At 47.1% G+C, this 21075-nt stretch overlaps 2 protein-coding genes across 2 annotated transcripts in view; both read right to left on the bottom strand.

Annotated features, from left to right (window-relative positions):
- Positions 1 to 13288: 13288 nt before the first annotated feature.
- Positions 13289 to 15675, bottom strand: ACTA1 (actin alpha 1, skeletal muscle). Its single transcript, XM_064648839.1, has 7 exons — positions 15565 to 15675; positions 15344 to 15486; positions 14858 to 15182; positions 14554 to 14715; positions 14141 to 14332; positions 13853 to 14034; positions 13289 to 13706 (listed from the first exon to the last, which is right to left on the bottom strand). Exons 2-7 carry the CDS (start codon positions 15470 to 15472, stop codon positions 13563 to 13565), a joined length of 1134 nt encoding a protein of 377 aa, XP_064504909.1. The 5' UTR covers positions 15473 to 15486; positions 15565 to 15675; the 3' UTR covers positions 13289 to 13562.
- A 3864-nt stretch (positions 15676 to 19539) lies between these two features.
- The window catches only part of NUP133 (nucleoporin 133), a 33335-nt gene continuing 31799 nt past the window's right edge, over positions 19540 to 21075 (bottom strand). The window contains exons 25-26 of the mRNA XM_064648829.1: positions 20951 to 21039; positions 19540 to 19897 (exon numbers count right to left, since the gene is read on the bottom strand). Of these exons, the coding sequence (XP_064504899.1) occupies positions 19761 to 19897; positions 20951 to 21039 (226 nt within the window). The 3' untranslated portion in view covers positions 19540 to 19760. The remainder of the gene's footprint in view (positions 19898 to 20950; positions 21040 to 21075) is intronic.

Raw genomic sequence — 21075 nt, forward strand, 5'->3', positions numbered from 1 at the left:
TCTGAAAGGTCAGTCCTTCAGACCATCACTGCTAGGTTAGAGTCAGCCTCTAGGTGATGGGGACAGAAGCTGTTCCTATGGCTTTGGGATGTTTTTCCCAGCATAGGAACCCACATGCCTCACCATTTCCCACAGGCAAATCTGGCACCTGCTTGTCTTGGAACCCAGTGCCATTCCTTAATCAATCAGCAGCCTGCAGTGATGGATCTCAGTTTCCCAAGCAGTAAACTGATGGGTAATAATAAATTATTTGCAGAAAATAATTTAATGCTCGAAAAAACTTCACAGAATTTGCAATGAGAGGGCTCAGGAAAAAGCCCAACTCAAGTTCATATTTCTGAATCTGATTTTAAACATCAGAAATTAGTGGCAGCTCAGTGGTGACTCTGGGCTGATTTCATTGTCAGTTTGTGAAACCTGTGTAACCTAATATCAGTGTTCCTCCCCCTGGAAACAGGTGGGTTTTCAACGCAAAAAACCCCTCGTAAACATAAACTCCATTTAAGGATCTCAGTGCCATGAGCGTGTGCTTTGAGATTGTCCACTGAAGATTGCCACAGCTATGTCTCTTTTTTTCCTAAAGCATCTACAGCACCAGTTTAGAAAAATTTGTGTATTAAAAGCTCTTCCCCAGCCCACCTAGAGAAGCAGTCCCAAAGGACCTCTGGTCTCCTGATGAGGACATAAGAGTGGAGGAGGATGCCACAATGGGGACAGGGAAAGGAGGAAGAGTATGCAGGGAGCTCCCAAGAGGGGGTTTACCTGCCCTCAGCAGTACCCCACTGGTGTGCAGGACTCCCAGCTTCTTGATGAGTCAAGTCCCAAATAAAGCCAGTCTCATCAAGGGCTCGGCTCTGATCATGAATAGGGCTCAGCTGCTAAGCTGAGTTTCTAATCTGCTTCCAAAATTTCACAAGGGCAGCAGAAAGAAACTGGGAAATGGTGGTCAGGAAGGCAAAAGCGGGCTGGAAAATCATGAGCACTAGGCTGGGCACAGGCTGACAGCTTCCCCTTTTCGCAGTGCTGGCACCCTGGCTTGTCCTCACTTACACCTATCTGGGATAAATGCTAGCTTGGAGGATGAGCAATCTGGCACCATCGTCCCTGCCTCTCACCCAAAGGCACTGCCTTCGTTGCCTCTTTAAGTCAGGGTAAAGGGGACTTTATGGGGAGCCTTCCTATGGGGAATGTGATGGGAACACACAGTTCACACTCAGGGAAAGGCATCCCTAATATGGTCTCAGCCATGCTGACTGGCTGGAGGCTCCTGTGGGAGGAAAGGAGCCCCTTATAAAACCACCCAGGTCCTCCCACGAAGGCAAACCTCTCTGGGCTTTAGCAGAGCTACAGCAGAGCTTGCTTGATATGGGAATTTCATCCGCCCTTTGGAGATTATCCAGGCTTTCTTGGGTTTCGCATGGCACGAGGTGGTGGCCTGGGCTGTGTGTGACCTGGTGGATGCCAGCAGAGAAAGCCCCTTTTCAAGCAGCACACAGCTCCTGCCAACATCTCTCTGCAAAGGAAACCTGCTGGTATTCCCCTGCGATGAGCACCCTGCCTTGCTCCCTGCTCCCTGCCACTGCAGCAGCAGCACATGCCTCAAAGGGTGCAGACCAGTGCCACCATGCCAGGACCCATAACAGCTCCTCTTTGTCCTTCTGAATCTTCCCAAGTGTTCTTTTCTATGCTACACCAATCAACCCATCCACATCCAAAGCAGCCTCCTTGGCCCCAGGAGCCATGTGTAGGAACCCCCATCCAGCAGTGCCAACTAGGGCTGGACCCTACCCACATGAGAGTCAGTGTGCCCAGCACACACTGTTAGACCCCTGCCCACCCATGGAGGGGAGGTGGCAGCACTGGGGAGCTGACTCCTGAAGCTCCAATGGGGTCAGGAAGGGTGCCGGGCCAGGGGTGGGTCTCACGTGAGTTGGGATGGCCGGTGCACAGAGCTCCAGCCTCAGATGTTTCCTATAGCACACCTGGAGGATGCTTGGAGGGACACATGTGCCAGACACCAGCTGGGATGTCCACCCCAAAAGTAGCACCATCATCCCATATGGCCAATGTGAATAAATGACAGAAAGGACGGCCCTCTTCTAACAAGTATTCACTGGCCCATCAGAAAAACCCCAAAAAACCAAAAAGAAGAAAAACATTTTAGTCATTTAGAAAGCAGGTCCCCGCCTTGCTTAGAGGTATAAACTCATTAGCTGCTGACTATGTGATGGAGCAGGACTGCGGTGAGGAGCACCACAAACGTGCCAGCAATCACGCTGCAGTTGCTCATTCAGAACAGGGCAGCCAGGGGCAAATGCAGACCCCCTGAAATAGCTCTCTGAACAGGGAGACAGCCCAGGCAGCCACGGGCTTAAAAAACATAAAGAGCCTTGAACAAAATGTCAGCAACATGAAGGCATTTTCTCAGGTCTCACAGAGACTGTTAGGATGAAATGCATGGCACACCTTTAAATGGACATAAAATGTGCCATCGGTGGGGTGGGATCTATTTTTAACCCTTTGGAGTCTGCAGATGTGCATACTCCCTGTAAGCAGGTCTCTGCAGCTAGTGAGAGGCGTGTGATCAACCATTTTGTTACAGGGCTGGGAAATGCCACTGTAGTCAGGGTTCATTTATCCTCCAGAGGAGGGAGATTAAAGTCTTATCATACTCCTTCCTTTGCCTAGGTAGCAACCCCAGTGCATGCACAGGTCCTAAGCACTACCGACTGGTCACCAGCTTTGCAGTTTTCTTTTTGGAAAGGGACATTCTGGGTCTGGGTTTCTAAACTTAGCATCCCCCAGCTCTGCCCATGAGAGGGAGCAGGCAGAAATGCTGCTGAAAGGCAAGGAAAAGCAAGACACCCTGGGGAGGGTGAGGCGCATGCCGGTGACCTGCTGGTAGCTGTGGGAGGCAGGACAGCCCTGTGGCAGGGACTCAGCCCTGCTGTCAGCAGCACTGTGAAGCCATCAGGGCTGAATGTCAGCCCTCCTGGTCCGTGGTCTGGCATTGCCCTGCGCTCCATGGCCCCTGCTGCATGGGCAACAGGGAACACACACCCATCAGCCCTGGTCTCCTCTAGTTCTGTAGTTAAACCACCAGCCCAACTTGGTGGGGGTGAGGGGCGAGTGTATATGTGGTATCTGCAGCCCCTCACACCACACAGCATTTTGTAAAATCTCCCATCATGTCTTAAGGGTTTCATCACTGCTTCCTGGGAGAAAAACCAGTTCAGCAAACAGAGTACTGACTTAAAATACAGAAAAGCAGACACCACAGCCGTTTCTCCATGTCTTTCCAGATTAAAATCTTAATCATTTGTCTCCAGACACCTGTTTGTCTCCTCTAGTGCTCTCCATCCTAACGCCCTGCAGCAAAGCAGCTTCCTCACAGGGATAGTCTCCAAAATGGCCAGCTGCAATCAAACAGCAGCTATGGATCCTGCAGTGTCCCTACAAAAAGAGTACCTCAGTTCTGCCATCACATGGCTTGGCATCAGGCTTTCGGTTCTGAGAGGATGGGGAGCAAGCACAACCTGTGCCCAGTGCTTGAAGCACCACATCCCTCCGAGGCACCAGAAATTATCTTGAGAATGGTTTTGACAAATGGATGCCCTTGAAAAAAACCTGTGCACCGCTTGAGAGCAGGTCCCCTAGAGAGTGCTGACATCTGCATATATTGTTTATAATGAATTATCTACTCGGCACAAGGAACCTGTTGGCTCTGGAGTGTGGTGTTAGGCTGACTTTCATCTCCCCAGCTTGCTGGTGTGAATCCAGCCTCAGCTGCCTGTGAACCAGACCTCTCCCTGCACAAAACCACCATGGTGCCCTGACCTCCTTGCCCCTGCCACCCCACACAAAACGAACAATTGGTGTCCAGAAACACCAGTCTAAGTGTCAGCTGGGCTACTTGTGGAGAATTATGTGCTGGTTTTGTTGCTAAGGGGGCCAAGGGTGCTGCGGGGGGCTGTTTCTGGAGCAGTGAAGAGTTGGTTGTGCAGCTTGCTGGCTCCTGCACCAGCAATAACATTCACCTGCTGTCCCAGTGAGAAAGAAATGATTCCTGTTGTACGTGCCACCTACCCTCCATCAGGGGTGATGGACAATGTAAGGAAACTTGGGGGAACTAAAAGAGCTGCACTGAGCCAAGCTCACTGGAGAAGTTCAGTAGTAGCTACATGCTTGCTGAGAGAAAAAATGAGCATTAAGCATGAGCAAACCTGAGCAGTGCATTTTGCTACCAGTGGCTGACAAGGTGGGTGGCTTTACTCTGGTGAGAGGAAACTGGGAGTTTGGGACTCAAGTTTGTGCTCCTGGTACTCCCACAGCTGTGTGGACATCTCTGCCATCATCATGCTCCTGTTCCCCACTCCCTGCAAGGGTGGAGCAACATCTTCCTCTGGCTATGAAATACTCATTCATTTGTAGCTGTACAGCCCTACATGACTGTTTCCATACAGTGTCCCCGTGGTGCTCATACCCACTGCCTACCCCAAGACCACTGTGGAGGAAGGTTCTCAAGAAAGCTGAATGAGCACTAAGACAGCCCAGTATTGTTGAGCTAGGTAGGAAAGAAGTTGCCTTCCTGTGAAGTCAATTAGAGTCAAACCATGTCCACCAGAAAACAGTTAGCTCCTGGAGGCACACGGAAAGAAGTGAGCATGAATAAAGCCAGTACCTTCAGTCACTAAAGTCTCAGAAACAGATGACTCTGTTATCCCATCAGTCTGCTTTCTAAAGAAGATTACAAACATGGTGGACCACCCTTTGAAAAAAAATTGCACATCTTTGTTCCTCTTTGCCTGTTGCCTCTGAAGAGGATATGGTCAAAATAGGTCAGGACTCATCTTTTTGCCTTTAGTGGCACCATTGCTGTGCTTCCCAGTACAGTTCCCACTGAATTCTTCATATCCCTTTGCTTCATCTCCCCTCCTCTGCACCTACTTGATAGCGCAATATGTTACCAGCATTTGGCAACATGCTCTTTTCCCAGCTCCAGCTGGAGCCCTGGGGAGGAGGGCACAACTCTGGAGATGTGTCTGCTCCCCCTCCTGCATGTCAAAGCCCTGTCAGCACCGAGGCACCCCACTGCCAACAGCCAGCTGGTGGGCAGTGACCCGGAAAGGGCTCTCTTGTGTGGCAGGGCCCTGGGCAGATGCCAGCAGGAACCCCCACTAGCTGGGGTAATCTCCCCCTGTTCCTCTACCCATCCTAAAACATTTACACGGGTTCGGGTCAGACAAACCCTCGCTCTACTCTTCTTTCCCCACCTTGCATCCAGCAGACTGAAGTCATCAGCCCCTGTCTCCTGGATATTTTCATGGTGAAAAAGCCAAACAGCACATTTGCTCTGCTCTTCAGAAGGCAGCCAGCATGCGGTGATTTGTCGTGTCCTTTCTGACTTCCCTTACTCTTCTAAATTATTCCCTGGTTCCCATAACGTGCCACCAGAATCCCCTCCACAATTTGAAAGGCTTATTTAGCAAGTCAGATATAGCAAGGCATGACTTTATAAATAGAGAGGGGCATGGCTGGGGACTGTGCAACATGACTCACAAGTCAAACTGCCAGTGAAGAACTTATCACACATTTGCTTTAAATATTCATTTAGCAATACCAAACCCTCCTTACAGTTACACTTACCGTATAAAAACACCCTTCCCATACGCAGTCAGTATATTTATGTTACTTTCTCCAAAACAATTCAGAAGCTTCTTGCTGTTGTGCTGGTCAGACACAAACCAGGGCCAGAAAGTAAAACACCTCCTTGGAACTTGAGCCTGTGCTCACTTCCAGCTCTGCAACTCAGAACTCTTTCCCAGCACAAAGTGAATGGGATGACAATTATGTCATACAATATTTTCTCCTTAAATGCTTTTTTTTTCCACCTGTGTATCTTATTTGTCAAAACTACTACTTCTGCAGAATATTTATGGTCCAGACTTGGGGTTTACTGCTTTTCAGTTTTCTTATATACCCTCATTTGCTTAACTGATCCTTAATTCAGACTGATTCTTCCACAGACTATAGAGAAAAATAGATGTGAATTATGAAATTAGCAATAAAATCTCTGCAGAACAGGCAATTGATTAAATGTACACATTTTACACATTTCAGGAAACAAATATTCTTCTAATCTTTTTCTTCCTGCTGATCATTTTATGGCCTCAAGACATACCAGGTTCTGGACTTACAACAAAAAAATTAATTATTCCCACTTCCTCCCTTCTGCTTCCTCATGTGATAGTTTTTGTTGCTATGACTTTGTTTCTTGACCCGGGATCTGGTGATGCAAGCACTTTAACCAAATCTGCTGTCCTCCCATTGGCTTCAGTGAGGATTCCTTGCATGAATCAACCCCATTGCATTGCAGCAGAGGGTATCTGAGGCTGGGTACATGGGCTGAAACCTTGTTGCAATGCCAAAATAGACCCAATCTAACCTGCACAAGTAGTACAAATTAGTACTGAGTGTAATGTCACTGCAGTACCCCGAGAGCCTTCTCCATTACTCCTGCACTGCAGAACATCCCATACGTCTTCTCATTACGTGGCTATGCCTCTGTCCCACTACTTGTCCTACCCTTCCCCAAGCCCCCTTGCCCAGGCATGAGCCCTCCCTCTCCCTTCCATCTGCTGACCTAGCAATATTTTCCATGTTATTCTTTTCTCTCCCCTTTTTATTTTTAAACTATGATGCACGTTCAGCAGGTGCACTTTCTGGGCTGCCCACAGTCCTGCTGCAGCCAGTGAAGAAAACAAGCACCTCCAGTTTGGGCAGAGCTATACCTTTTTTCTGGATTCTGATCAAGACTATGTGACAGGAGTTACATCAACTTTTTTGTCAAACAGTTTTTTCTCCACAGAGGAGTATGTGCAGCAGGCACTAAAAATAATAAAACAAGGTGTCAGCACAGCCTAAACACCTCAAGGACTAAATTATACCCTTTTAAAGTTGACTTTGAAATTTAGCTCCACATTATACTTAATGCCACATTTTGCTGTCTAAGTAGAACCAATCTTCTCTATTAACCCATCTGGCATTTAACCCATTACATGTGAACAGGGGCATCATGACCCCTTAACCATGCAGTCTCAGCTAGAATGGGCTGGCTTCAGTGGGCTAAAAGAAATTAAGGAAAGAGGGAATAAGTCTCAGAAACATTGCCATATTTCTCCTAAAACATTTATCCCAAGACAGATTTCTTATATTCTCCCTCAACTGACTGGTTAGAACATTGTAGTTCTCCTAAATTTGCCCTTCTATTAGGTTTGAGGAATACTCTTATCCCACAGGGCTCTTGCAGGCCAAATATGGAGGCATCATAGCCAGAGCAAGAACAGAAACTGCTGGTGGTTTTGGTTGTTGGTGGGACCAGCCTGGAAGGAAGTGGGAGGTCTGGACTCTCAGCAAGGCAAAGGACTCGCTGGAACTGCAGCCGTAGATTCCTGGCACTGCCAGTGGCTACTGCAGCATCCAGCTTGTGGCCACAATTGGAAAACATTCAGATTTCAGGACTTTCTCTGTTATTTGTGCCAGGAAACCGGGCTGCATGACTTTCAGAGCTAAATTTAGGTTCACAAGTATTTCACATTCCCCAAACACCTTCTATGACAACATCTCAAAACCCTTCAAGAGCATTAGCTATTCCTCTTTATCTTCCTTTGAGATGGAAAATAGAAAAGCCACTTAGCTGGCAACAAACAGAGCCATGAATGTTGACTTGCTCATGTCACAGAGGAAAACCATGGTGGACTTGGTACAGAAAAGAAGAAAAGAGAAAGAAAACCAACCTCCGAGTGTAAAGTGCTCAGATCCTGCAGTCACAGAAACATTGCCTGTCACCTATAGGAGTGCTGCTGGGATTAGGTAGGAATAACACCATCACTACTGCAAAATTGTTTGGGTTAGGGAGTTCTGGTAGCTCTCTGTTGATCTTTTTTTGAGGGCTGGGGCGGGTAAGAGTTTCCAGAATGAGCAATCCTTGTGGGGGAAATACCCTATTCTACAGCCCTTGAACAGTGCCTCTATCCCCACACATCACTCCACAATAACTTGTGGCAAGAAAGTGGATGGCCTTAGCACCTGGACCTCACTTATTTTCAGCATGGAATGTAGTACAAAGCAGGCAGAGCTCCCCACTGTGCCCTTTGGCTGTGCTCCACAGGCAGATGGCCCAGTGACAGCATTGTTCAATGCTAACAAACTCAAGTCAGTTTAGACTTTATGCCTCTATTATTTTAACCATTTTTTTGTGATTATTTTTGCTAAAGGGAATTTAAAAGCCTTACAGAAGCAGATACAGTCACCTGGGAAACCTTGTGTTCTTTTGGGTTGATCTGCTTCAGACCTCCTCCCGCTTGCATGGTCCTCCATCTTCCCCTCTGCAGGTAGCCTTCTCCCTGCAGCCACAAGGAGGTTTGGAAAGGGCAGAACTGTTCTGTCATTGTGTGCTCCCTCAGCATGGCTGGCAGAGCTGTGGCTCTTGCACCACTCCCGCAACCAGCCCTTCCTTCGCTCTCTGAGTGTCCCCTTCCCAGCACTGACCTACCCAACACAACACCAGCAACCCGAGCTCTGCACTGGCCACCGTTAATGGCAATGTAAACTCACTTTATTTAGGTGATGTCTGCATCTGTGGGATTTGAGGAACCAATAGGTGTGATATAAAGGGTCACTCTCCTGTAACCACCACAGAGCTACTTGTGGGAGCACCCTTGTCCAAGCCTGCATGTACCGGGCACCAGGACAGCTCTTCTGAGAAAGGACAGAGCTGCATCCATACAGAGGTCTCCTTACACACCTGTACCAGAAGCCCTACTCACAGCACTTCTGCTTACTTAGGTCCTCATGCCTTCATGAGCCAGGCTCAAGGGCTGATGCCTGCTAACATTGACTTTGGGCTGCTCATCTCTGAGTATGTGAGAGCCCTTTTGTAAGCAGATCCTCCCCCTTTTCTGTCCAGTAATGAGATTTCTCAGCTTTAAAGCCTTGTTTTCCCTGGAAGAGAGAGAAGCTGCTGGAAGCCAAGCAGTGAGGGCACAGCGGAGCAAGGAGTGTTTGTTTGGAAGGTGTTATGGGTGGGAGTGATGTGCCAAGGAAGAAAACTCCTTCCAAGGATCTATATATACGCGGCTCCCTGAGGGTGGGGTTACATAGAGGCTCATTCCTGGGCTGCCTGTGGCACTCCTTGAACATCAACAACCAGAACTGCTTCCAAGCTGCACGCTTTAGTTTCAGAGAGTGGCCTTGAGCAGCTGAGGAAAGATGGGGTTTGGCTGTGGTCCCTGCAAGCAGAGAGCATAAGCTGCCCAGGGTCACCACAGTGCTGGAAATTTGCACACTGCTGGTCCCAGTTCTGCACAGGGCAGTGTAGTTTCAAGGTTGACAGGAAGGAGGAAGAGAGAGACACTCTTGGCAATAAAAGGTTTCTCCAGCATCTGCTCATCTCCATCACATGCAGTGAACATCCCTAGTGAGAGCCAGCAATGCTCCAGGTTTCCCTGCTGCATAGAAATCATACGCTGCTTTATTTTTCAGATCCTGAACAAATGAAAAAAGAGAGCCTTTGCCAGTTGCAAATACAACTAATTCCCAAAGCCTGAAGTCAGTGCTTTTTGGTCCCTTCAAAATCTGTTCTGGCTAAGAGGGTCTGAAGAGGATCCCCAAAGCTGCCAGTAGTTCCTGGGAAAGAATGCAAGACTGCAGGATACTCTCAATGGTCCTGTTGCTAAATCTCCCCACCCTCATTGGCATCTGTCCAACGTGGGAGCCATGCACACCAGCACTGCCTGCAGTTATCCATCGTCTGATCAATAGGTTACAGTCACCCCCATGTACTCCATTTTATAGCCCCAGGAGATGTGCCATAGAAATCTATACAACTCAATAGCTCTCTTTTAATTTTTTTAATAGAAAAATACCTGTTTGGTTAAAAAATAAATAAATAAACATATGAACTCTAACAGGTGATGTTCCATCCAAGTACTTTTTTTTCCTGCGGATTAGTGAAATAAAACCAGCATAAAATATTCCTATAAAATAAGTGTTTGAAGATTTGAAGGGCTTTGTTTTAATGCTTCACTTTCAGAAATAAAGATTGCCACAGAATTTGTTGCTTATGAGTTTACTGTGAAAAGTGATAATAATTTTCAAGTGGCCCCTATTTTGTCCTTTAAATAAATCTCATTGAATAAATATTACTGGCCAAATGCCTACAGGAGATTCACAATCCACTGAGTATACTGTGGAGCTGCACTGATGTCCACTCTGAGGGGGTGTTCAGGTCCTCTCAGCAAAGCCAAACCTAATAAATTCTGTAGGTCAAAGTGTTTTTTGCTTTTGCAGTTTTGGAACCCAAGGAGAGAAGCATGTTGGGGTGCCAGTTCCCTTTCCCAAATGGGGGACAAAGCTGTGACTTTTGTGGGAGGTAGCCCATCCTGGACCACATTTTACTCTCTGTGCAATGCAGATTTTCACATTAACAAAATCTCTATCAATATGAAATTAGGAAGCCCCTCCAATGCCCTCATCTTCTCCAGGATTCCCTTTGTTCTTTTGCTCAGGGATGCCCTCAAGATTTTCCCTTAGAACCCAGGTTTTCCCTGTTCCTTAGCTTCTTAAATAATTGTGTTAATGCCCCAGGCATCTGCAGACCCTGGGGAAGCTTACATCAAAACCTAGTCATGACTGTGCCCCCAAAGCTCATCTAAACAGCTCCACATAATTTTTGTCTTCCCAAGGACTCTTTCATTCTCCAGATTTTTCCATTCCTTGGTGATGTTTGGTATTTCCAGGGCAGTTTCTTGTGTTGCCCACTGGATGCAACTGTGGAGCTCAGCTACAGAGGATTGTCCTGCACTGGTTCAGGCCCAGATCCAGCTGGCTGTGGAGCAAGTAGTGACCTGCAGTCCCAGAGAATGCTATTGGTGCAGACAAGAGCCATTCTGCCATTACCCTCCCTTCCACAGCACATGAGTGTCCAGCATCCTTCCTCCTACTCCCTTTTACTTCTCTGAGGTCCCATTTATTCCTTTGCCTCTTTCAAAACAGAGGATGTTGGTCCTGCTGCCAACAGTACTGTTACAGATGCAGAGAGTAGTGAAATTATTGAGAACTGCTCAACAAAGACCAAAACTGCTCAACAAAGACCACTGTGTGCAAGCAAAATTTTCCAAAACACCTTCCCAATAATGGGGCTTGTAAGCCACGTGAAAGTCCAACTCACTTGTTTACAAACAATCTGTGTCTTCAGTTGCTGAAAATCACAAGGAAAATCCTAAGCCCAAATAAAAGGCTGATTTCAGAATAAAGAATGTGTTTTAATTTGAAATTAAAACCTGAAAAGGTTTTGTTTTGTAGGCTTGAGATTCATTGTCTGTAAGTTCATCGATTAAGCGACAAAACCAACAAATCAGTCATTTTTTTTCAGCTGTACAAATGTACTGTTGGGCATTTAACTTCAACAGGATGAAATTGGTGCTGAGGCTACCGTGAGTACCTGATGCTGTGGGTTAGTACATGACAAAATGCTGCTGTTAGAGACAGCAGACAGTGAGATGCCAGAGGGAGCATCAGCATCCTGCACAAGGCAGTGCCCTGTGCAATGCTGTGGCTGCTGGAGGACTGCCCTCTGCCCACAGCTGTGCTTATGAGAGTTCCTAAACCCAAGTTTGACACTGCAAAATGTAGGTCTTAGAAGGGGCAAGAATCTCCTGCTCCCATGGATTTTGATCAGACTGGAGGAGAGTGACATCACTCTCCCCCACCCCAAAAAATCAGCCCCTTCTGTTGTGGGTTTAGGACCCTAAATTAATTGTGCAGGTGGAAAAAGTGGAGTCTGCAAGTGCTGTCTAATCCACGAGGCTGCTCTTCTAAGTTAAGGTTTATTGTGCTTCTGAAACAATCTTTTAATCAAATAACAGAAGCAGTAAACCCAACATGGAGCTGTCAGATGAAATATGTGTCACTACACAAGTCACACAAATGGCAAGTAAAAATTTGTGTTTGTTTTTTGAGAAGCAACTGTTTTTTTGAGAAGCAGCTACTTTCCAGTCCAACTCTAGTCACTCAGAGAGAAATCTCAACTGAGGAGCTCATAGGGTTGCCCTGGGGCACTCTCTGTCCCCAGATACCAGGGAAGGACCAGGACAGCTCCTCCCACAGGCTTTTACTTTGGAATAGGACTGAAAAAAGTGTACTTATGTATGTCCTACTTCAATGCAGGTAAACAAGTGCACCCTTAGCATAGCCACAGCATAGCAAAAAACCTTCCTGGGCTGGAAGTTTATCTGAAAATCGTCTTTTTTATCCCAGCACTGCTGTCTCCCACAGGAAAGGAAGACTCCAAAACTCAGGGACTGCTTTCATGGCAAGGCCCTCTGCTCCAGGAGTCCTCCTCTTTCAAAGGCTGATGACTCCTGCACATGTGCACTGGCCCAGGGAGAAGTGCCAAATCTGGCAACACTTTAGGGTAGCTCCCTGAGGGAGCGGAGCCCTTGGGGTATGTACACATGTGTGTGTGAATACTGGTAGCAAAGGGGGGCCCCAGAGCCCCAGAGAAATGAGACAGGCAGGGACAGCTTTCCCTCCTCCCACCCTGCCTCTGCTTCATTGGCAAACAGGGCAGGCTAAAGCCTTCAGCAAGAGGAAGTACCTGGGATTTTCCTTCGGGCTCCCAGGGAGTTCCTGAATAAAGGATCTGATCCCTGGAAGGGGTGGTTTAGTGGGGCAGAGAAGAGGGTGGTCCCTTTGCAGGCAGCCCCTCATGCATGACCACTGGCAAGGGCAAGCGTGTCAGGCAGGGTGAGGAAGTGGCCCTGGCTGCCCTCATCCCCCCAGAGACAACATGATGGCAGGTGGGTTTCCCATAAGTGGAGTGGAAAGCTCTTTATTTAACCTGCACCCGCCACCTGCCCTCAGTCCCAGCCTTGCCTTCCTCGGGAGTCTGCCAGGGCTACTTTTTTGGCAGGCTGAGCCAAATGAAATCTTTTTCAAGCCAAGGCTCCAGGTAACCCTTTCCTTCCTGGGTCAGGGAAAAGCACTTTTCAGCGTGTCAGGGCATCCACCTTGTAGCAGTATGATGGAGCCACCCCCAGACTGCTCCAAGTGCCACCGAGGAGTCTACACCCCAAGCAAGTCCCAAGGAGCTTGCTCCTCTGGCTGTGGTTCTGCCCCCTCCTCAGTCCTGCTCCTGTCTGGGGATGTCCAGCCCCACCACCCACTGCCCTCACGCTGGGTCAGCAAGTGATGGAAGAACCCAAGCAAATGATCACAAACAACCGCATTAGGGGTGTGACAGAATGACTGATGATTTAATGCTTCTTGAAGTTTTTTGTTTCCTTCCACAGGGCATTGGTTTTAAAAACAAACGAAACGAGATAAAATAAATTAATTTATGTACACTTTACATACACTGTGTCACATGGAGCTTTGCAGCAACAGTAACCAGAAATCGTTACAAAATAGAAAGTTACATGGCTGTTGCAGGCCCTCTGCAGCCTGCAACCTAGAAGGTTGTCATCCTGAGCGTGGTTGGCAAAGTGATCATGTAAACATGTTTAGAAGCATTTACGGTGGACAATGGATGGACCAGCTTCATCGTATTCCTGCTTTGTGATCCACATCTGCTGGAAGGTGGACAAGGAGGCCAGGATAGAGCCACCGATCCAGACAGAGTACTTACGCTCAGGTGGGGCAATGATCTGGAAAAAGCCAAGAGAGCTGAGATCAGTAAACAAGCCACTGCTACAGGTGGCAGGCACAGGGGTGTGAACAGCCCTGAGTCCTGTGCGCAGCGGGGCAAAGGAAGGCTGGTCCTATGCCTGGGTCCTTTGTGCTCCAGCCTTACCTTGATCTTCATTGTGCTGGGGGCCAGGGCTGTGATCTCCTTTTGCATGCGGTCAGCAATACCTGGGTACATGGTGGTACCCCCAGACATGACATTGTTGGCATACAGGTCCTTCCTGATGTCAATGTCGCACTTCATGATGCTGTTGTAGGTGGTCTCATGGATCCCTGCAGACTCCATACCTGGGGGCAGAGAGGGAGAAACAAGCAGGCACAAGTTAATTGCAAAGCAACTCAGGAGAGAAGGGAGAGTTGTCAGAGAAGGAGAGAGGGAGGGGGTCCCACACACCAATAAAGGAAGGCTGGAACAGGGTTTCTGGGCAGCGGAAACGCTCATTGCCAATGGTGATGACCTGCCCATCAGGCAGCTCATAGCTCTTTTCCAGGGAGGAGGAAGAGGCAGCGGTGGCCATCTCATTCTCAAAGTCCAGCGCCACATAGCACAGCTTCTCCTTGATGTCACGGACAATCTCGCGTTCAGCTGTCAGGGGGGAGCAAAGGCATCAGTGATTGCAGAGGAGGAACCCGGAACATTTGCACCACCTCCATAGGTCTACTGGGACTCAAGACCCCCAGCCACACGTGAACTCCCAAAAAGGAGGGCTCATGGGGCTTGCAACAGGGTGACAGGCTGCAGCATCCCTGAAGGTGCAAGGGTTGGAAGTGTGTGGGGGACTTTCTGGAGGAGGGAATAGTGCTTACCTGTGGTGACAAAGGAATAGCCACGCTCAGTCAGGATCTTCATCAGGTAGTCAGTGAGGTCGCGGCCGGCCAGATCCAAGCGCATGATGGCATGGGGAAGGGCATACCCTTCATAGATGGGGACATTGTGTGTCACACCATCACCGGAGTCCAGCACAATACCTGGGGAAACAATAAGCAGCCACCTGAGAGATGCAGCCCACAAAAGGTCCTACCCTGGGGGGCAGAGCACTTGTCAGCTGTAGGGGAGCAGTCCTGGGTGTCCTTGCTGAGGCAAGAGCGGCCAGTGGGACTTCGCACTCACCAGTGGTACGGCCAGAGGCATACAGGGACAGCACAGCCTGGATGGCCACATACATGGCAGGGACATTGAAGGTCTCAAACATGATTTGGGTCATCTTTTCACGATTGGCTTTGGGGTTAAGGGGGGCCTCAGTGAGCAGGGTGGGGTGCTCCTCTGGGGCGACACGCAGCTCATTGTAGAAGGTGTGGTGCCAGATCTTCTCCATGTCGTCCCAGTTTGTGATGATGCCATGTTCAATGGGGTACTTCAGGGTCAGGATACCTCTCTTGCTCTGGGCTTCATCTCCTACGTAGGAGTCCTTCTGACCCATACCCACCATGACGCCCTGCAGGGGAGGAAAGCGGGGGCTCAGCAACCTCTCTGCGGGCAATAGCACCGGGCTTCCCGGCAGGACAGGAGGATGGGAAGCGCTGGGAGGCAGCAGGGATCCACTGCCACAGCTGTGGCAGGGCTTGAGGGGAAGCTCGGAGGGGCACTGCGCCGTACCTGGTGGCGGGGGCGGCCCACGATGGAGGGGAACACGGCCCTGGGGGCATCATCCCCGGCGAAGCCAGCCTTCACCAGGCCGGAGCCGTTGTCGCACACGAGCGCAGTGGTCTCGTCCTCGTCGCACATGGTGTCGGCTGTGTCTGCAGGGGCACAGGGCGCAGGGGCTGAGCCTCACGGCCGGGCGGCATCCGCGGGCAGGGGCGGCGGGACGGGCTTACCTGGGCTGGCTGCGGGCTCCGCGTCGGGCAGAGAGAGAGGCTCCCGCTCCTCGCCGGGTCACTCGTGGCCGCCGCGGCCGCCGCCGAGCCTTTTATCGCGGCGGGCGGCGGCTCGACCAGCCCCCAGGAATGCGGCCCCGGCCGTCCCCATATTTGGGTGTCGGGCCCGGCGCGGCCCCGGACCGGCGGTGCCCAAAGAAGGCGCTCCTGGCCCCGGCCCAGGTGAGCCGGGCCCGGCCGTATAAGGCGCGTCTGCTGGGCCCCCCCTGCCACCGCCCGCGGCCGGGGCCGAAATAATCCCCCGGCACCACCGGGCCCGTTAAGGGCAAAGCAGGTGGGGGCGGCCCGGCAGCCCCGGCGGGGCTCGGCGGGGTGGGAGGCGAGGGGTCATCGGCTGTGTGGCTACCACGTGCCAGGGCTTGGGGCTGCCAAGGGAAGAGCTCCCTTATGGGTCTTGCCTGCTGCTATAGGTGAGCCCACGGGAGAAAGGGAGTTGGGAGAGAAGGCAAAGTGTCAAGGCAGGTCTGTGGTTTGCAGGTAATACTGCTGTACATGGCAACAGCCCATGCAAAAGCCACAGCTTTACATGCCAAGTTAAGCCGTGCATCGTTTCTTTGCTGTGGTTTAAAAATGGAAAATAAATGCACAGGATAACATCTGTCAGACAAATGCCTGAAGAGAAGGCCGGTAAAGCATTAATCCTGGTCTGATCCCAGCAGCCTGATGTAGCTGTGCATGCTGGTGCCATTACGAGTGTCCATTGCTGGCTTCTGAGCTCGGCCGGGCAACACGGGAATCCTTCAGCTATCCCTGTGGCTCACCCTTTCCAAAAGGAGCATAGTCTCACCCACAAGTCATCTCTGACGAGCTGAAGGTACAGCTACAGGTATTTAAGCAGACATTCCATACAGGACACGGGAGATTTTACAGAGACATTTTGGTTACCAATGGAAAGAAGAGGCAGTAGTGCAAGCAGATTTGCAACACTGACACTACGTTGATATAAACCAACCTTCAAGATCTTCTCTGACAGCACAACTGGCCAAGGGTAAATCCTTTAAAAATTTAGGGAGTCAGAAGAGAAGGAAGAAGGAATAGCAGGCCAGAGGCACTCATGCTGTGAGGAGTCTCCTGCAAGCGAGGGTACTTCTGCAGGTGATTTCCTCCACTGCAAGGCACAGCAGATAGCTCAACAGAGAATTTTTTTTCTCCTCTGTTTAACTTCTGCATCCTGCAGCTTAGCAGCATCTCTCTTTATGCCTGGCAGCTCTCTACTTCCTTCTGCTATAGATTTTTAATTCCTGTGAATTTTATTGAGGATAAAGAGTGCTTTTCTTTCATCCTGTTCCTCAATTTGTATTATTCTTCAGTTCCAGCAGTAAAAAAATCGGAAATCTGAAAGCACTTAAAGGCATCGCAGCACCAAATCTATTTACAGAACTCTAGAGCTTCATTGTGGTTTCCAAAATACAGTCAGTTGTGTTGAATCAGAAATCAAGTAACAGAAACCCTAGTGTAGCTGAAAGATAAACATTCTTAATTCTTCAGTGAAACATGATGCAAGCATAAACCCTCTCTATTCCTTCTCTTCCCTTTTATTTTCTTTCTACCCCAATCTAGTTTACAGCAAAATGCCCACATGGCAATGTTAAATTCTTCCAGTTCTGAGCAAAATATCATTTTCTGCAGGTAGATCTGATGTTTATCTGGACTCACTAAATGAATGTGGGTTTTGTCCCAAGTCAGAAAACAACTGGAGTTAGTTTCCACTGCAGAGCTGGGCACTAAGATCACTATTCCCTTTGTGTAGCTTCTGAAATTGATCACAAATTATAACTGATAAACTTTCCTGCTACTCTGGCAACAACAAAGGATAGAGTACATACGTCCTGTACTGTGCATGCTTTTCAATACTGAGAAAATAACTATTTAAAAAACAACATATACTTCCTTATTCAAGAGGAGCTATCCATGCTCCTTAGGCTGTTGTCCCAAGTTTATTTGTTTTTGTTACACTTGGAAACAAGCAAGAGCTCTGGCATGACCTTCTGTAAGCAGTGGTAAATGAAGGCATCCTCCCTCTGCAGTAATCTGAGACAGAAGTTCTGCACCAGCACAGCTTATTACATAATGAAGCAGAGGACAGAGAAAAGGAATAATCCCGAATCCCAGACTCTTCAAACTTCCCAACGGAATAGAGAACCAGTTCAACATTACTAGTACAAGAACATTAAACATCAGCTTAGACACAGAAGTTATTTTAATGAGGCTTTATTTAAGTAAACTCATTGCAAGTAGCCTTCTGTTTTGGCAATAGTCAGATGGAAAGCCATTGTACTAATGCCAAATGCCTCCCAACCAAGCAGTAGAGTAAAGCAGCTGAAAAGCCTGCGTTTCCCAAAAACCTGGAGAATGCTTGTACACCAACCACACTAAACCCATCCCAGCAGAGAAGCCAGGCACTTTGAAACAGACAGATAGTCAAGAATGAAGAGAATTGCCTGCTTCTGGAGCAAGCTTTCCAGGGTTTGCCCTGCCACTCCTTATAGAGTACAGATACCTGGTGAACAGTCGGGGAAGGGATGATATATCCCCAGAATGTTTTATGGTGGACAGTCAATTAAAAGGATTCCTCTTCAAGCAAAATATACGAGTCCAGTAGAAGTTCAGGTAGAACATATTTCAGTAAGTGGTGGCAATCATTTGCAATTCTCTTTCTCCCAAACCCCTGCTAAGTTCATCAACATGAAACCATCCTCAAAGTGACATTTAAGCGAACAAGTGGAAGGCTTTAAATGACCCACTCCTTTGAAGCCATAGCTGGGAGTTATGCTCACACTTCTCAGCGATGCAAGACTGCAGAAGTGCAAAGTTTGCTGCTTAGAACAATCTTAGAAGATGACTGCTAGTGCATTTCTTTCCCATATTAGTTAGAACCTCTAGATAAATCTATTCTTCCAAACATGTTCAGACTCTCAGCCCAGCTTACTGTATTAGTACAGGGAGGAGGGGAAGCCACGGAAGGGGAGCTGTGCTTTTAAAACTAGAAACTGGATTCTCTTCAACCAATTTAACTTCTGACCTTCTCAGCTGTTGGATCAAGTTGTTGCAGCAGGCATGGAGCCAGACAAGTAAAACATAAGGGCATGCAAGTTGCTCTGCAGTCACTGACTCTTGAGCTACATGCAAAAGAAAGGTGCAACACATCAGATCTCACTAACTTTTATTTAAAGATTAAAATTGCTGACAATCACTGAAATTAAAATAGAGAAGTTAAATGGAACTTTTTTTTTTATTCCCATGTCAGAGATAACTAACTGGGGCAGTGGGGTAAAAGAAAAGAAAAAAGAAAATTAGTAGCATCTATCAGTAGAGAACAAGGTGCAGAGTAAGGAAGATCCTGTTGGACTCCCACACTATGGTAACTACTTTCTAGGTTTCATCTGAGCCTAGGCACGAGCAGTTGCTGTGAATGACTGCATGGTGAGCTGCTAATCTCATTTTTACATGTATTCTAGAAATAGCTTAAATGGAAGTTAAATAGATACAATATTAAAATGTTTTGAAAAGGTTTAACCTTACAGATATAAACTGAAAGAATGGTATATTTACTGGACCAGAGAACTCTGAATGAGAACTGTACTTTATTCCTTTCTGTCACAGACAAGCTGAGTGATCAGTGACAAGCCAGTTATCCTTTTTGTGCCAGTAACCTCTAATGCAACATTGCAATTAGCTAGTTTCTACAGCAAAAAGTGTTGTACAGAGTGGAGTTATCCGATGGAATAACCAGTTGTTTCTTAAGTAAGCTATGCAGTCATCCAGCATTAATGTTTTCAGTATTTTCTCTGAACTGAAATCACAGCCCCAGGTGCTGACAGTAGAAGTTTCCCCATCTCTTGTGTTGGGTGTCTGTGTATCTTTTGAGTCTCAGGCAGGACTCATAGTAATGAAGATACAGAACAAAACAGAGAGTTTATGAAAGGCATGGAAAAAGAAAACTTTATTTTTATTTTGCCTGAAAACACAACTCTGGCTCCCCTGACTAAAGCATCAATGTCTATACATTTAAGACCAAGTATATTACTACTCATATAGATTTTAGCACAGTGCTAGCAAAAAACCAAACAAAACATAAAAAAGTATAAAAGAATTCAAGAGTTGTTTAGAAAAAATATTTAAAAAAACAGTGAGAATCATGCTTGTCCCTGAACATAGAGTTCATAGTTTGCTTTTAACACAAATTCAAAGTAAGCATTGTATTTCAAGTTGCCAAGTTCATTTGCTTGCAGCAAGTCCTTCACTTCTGGTAAATATTCACTTAACTGGACTCCTATAACACAAAACCATTCATTACAACACTGATAAAAGTACTTTTCATTAGTAGTTATGATAATTTTTAAGTAAACACCTCCTCCTGCCTCATAGTTAAATTCCTCTTCTGGAATTGGGAAGCTCTAATTCTATTATACACATCAAGAAATACGATAAAGCTTAAGCAGCCTGTAAAACTGAGTTTAAAAAGTTAATAATTTTTACTTAAACAGAGCTTAGTAATTTAATGATTAACCTCAAATCCAAGCTTTACATAACACTTCAACAAAATAAAAATAAATAATAAATAAAAGAAAGAAAAGGAAAGGGAAAAGAAAGCTCAGTCAAGTAATTAACATGTATCAGGTGCAACAGTTCATTCTGGGCTGTGAGACTCTTACAAGAGGAAGGACATTGACAGGATCAGACACACAGAACCACAACTGTTCTGAAAAACTTCATTTTTCTATTTTCCACATGGAACCTTCTCTGTTTTGGAAAAAGTTCATATGCAGTAATATTTAAAACAGACTTGGAGTCTCAATTGCTTTCCTTCTCTCACTCCCTCCTCCAGCTGTAACTTCCACGGTCACAACTTCCTATGGTCAGCTTAAACTAGAGAATGGGAAGTATTTTTATATTTTTTTTTGCTTTTGGAGAGAGAACACAAAAGCAAAAAAAATTTTAGCTTAAACAGATTAAGTTCTTCTCAGTGACAGTTAATTAGTTATTAATCCTGTATCCTACAGAAGATATGTATTTCACTCCAGAAGACCTACTTTACTGTACTGTAAGAAACCGCTAAAAATCTGGTAGGTGCCTTACTGAGCAAATCATTAGAGGGTACTAGGATTATAATCAGAATATAACCCAGAAATCTGCTCATGTCTTACCTGCCTGAACATTTTACAGAGATAGAACTAGCTCTATACGATTTTAATTGTCTAGTGAAATGCATTTTCATTACTCTGAGAATTTCTTGTCACTACTTCTTGCATATTAGTGTTCATCTTAAGCAGCTTTTGAAACAACTAAATTTCAGACCCTTCAATTACATTTAAGTCCACTTTACCTTCTTTCAATAGCTTTTGTAGTATTTTCACAAATATACTATCTTTAGATGCTTCAATTGGATCATCTCTGCCATCTGAACAAGACCATCTGCAAGTCAAAGAATAATTGGGGAAAGAATGGCAC

Source organism: Pseudopipra pipra, chromosome 3, assembly GCF_036250125.1.
Source record: "Pseudopipra pipra isolate bDixPip1 chromosome 3, bDixPip1.hap1, whole genome shotgun sequence".
Classification (NCBI taxonomy): Eukaryota; Metazoa; Chordata; class Aves; order Passeriformes; family Pipridae; genus Pseudopipra; species Pseudopipra pipra.

What these genes read in the sequence shown, in the direction of transcription:
- ACTA1 (XM_064648839.1), bottom strand. Translation starts at nt 15,472, where the DNA reads ATGTGCGACGAGGACGAGACCACTGCGCTCGTGTGCGACAACGGCTCC. An exon ending in TGGGCCGCCCCCGCCACCAG is followed by an intron (nt 15,183 to 15,343) that starts GTACGGCGCAGT and finishes CCTCCCCTGCAG; the next exon opens with GGCGTCATGGTGGGTATGGG. An exon ending in CTATTCCTTTGTCACCACAG is followed by an intron (nt 14,333 to 14,553) that starts GTAAGCACTATT and finishes CCCCCCTGACAG; the next exon opens with CTGAACGCGAGATTGTCCGT.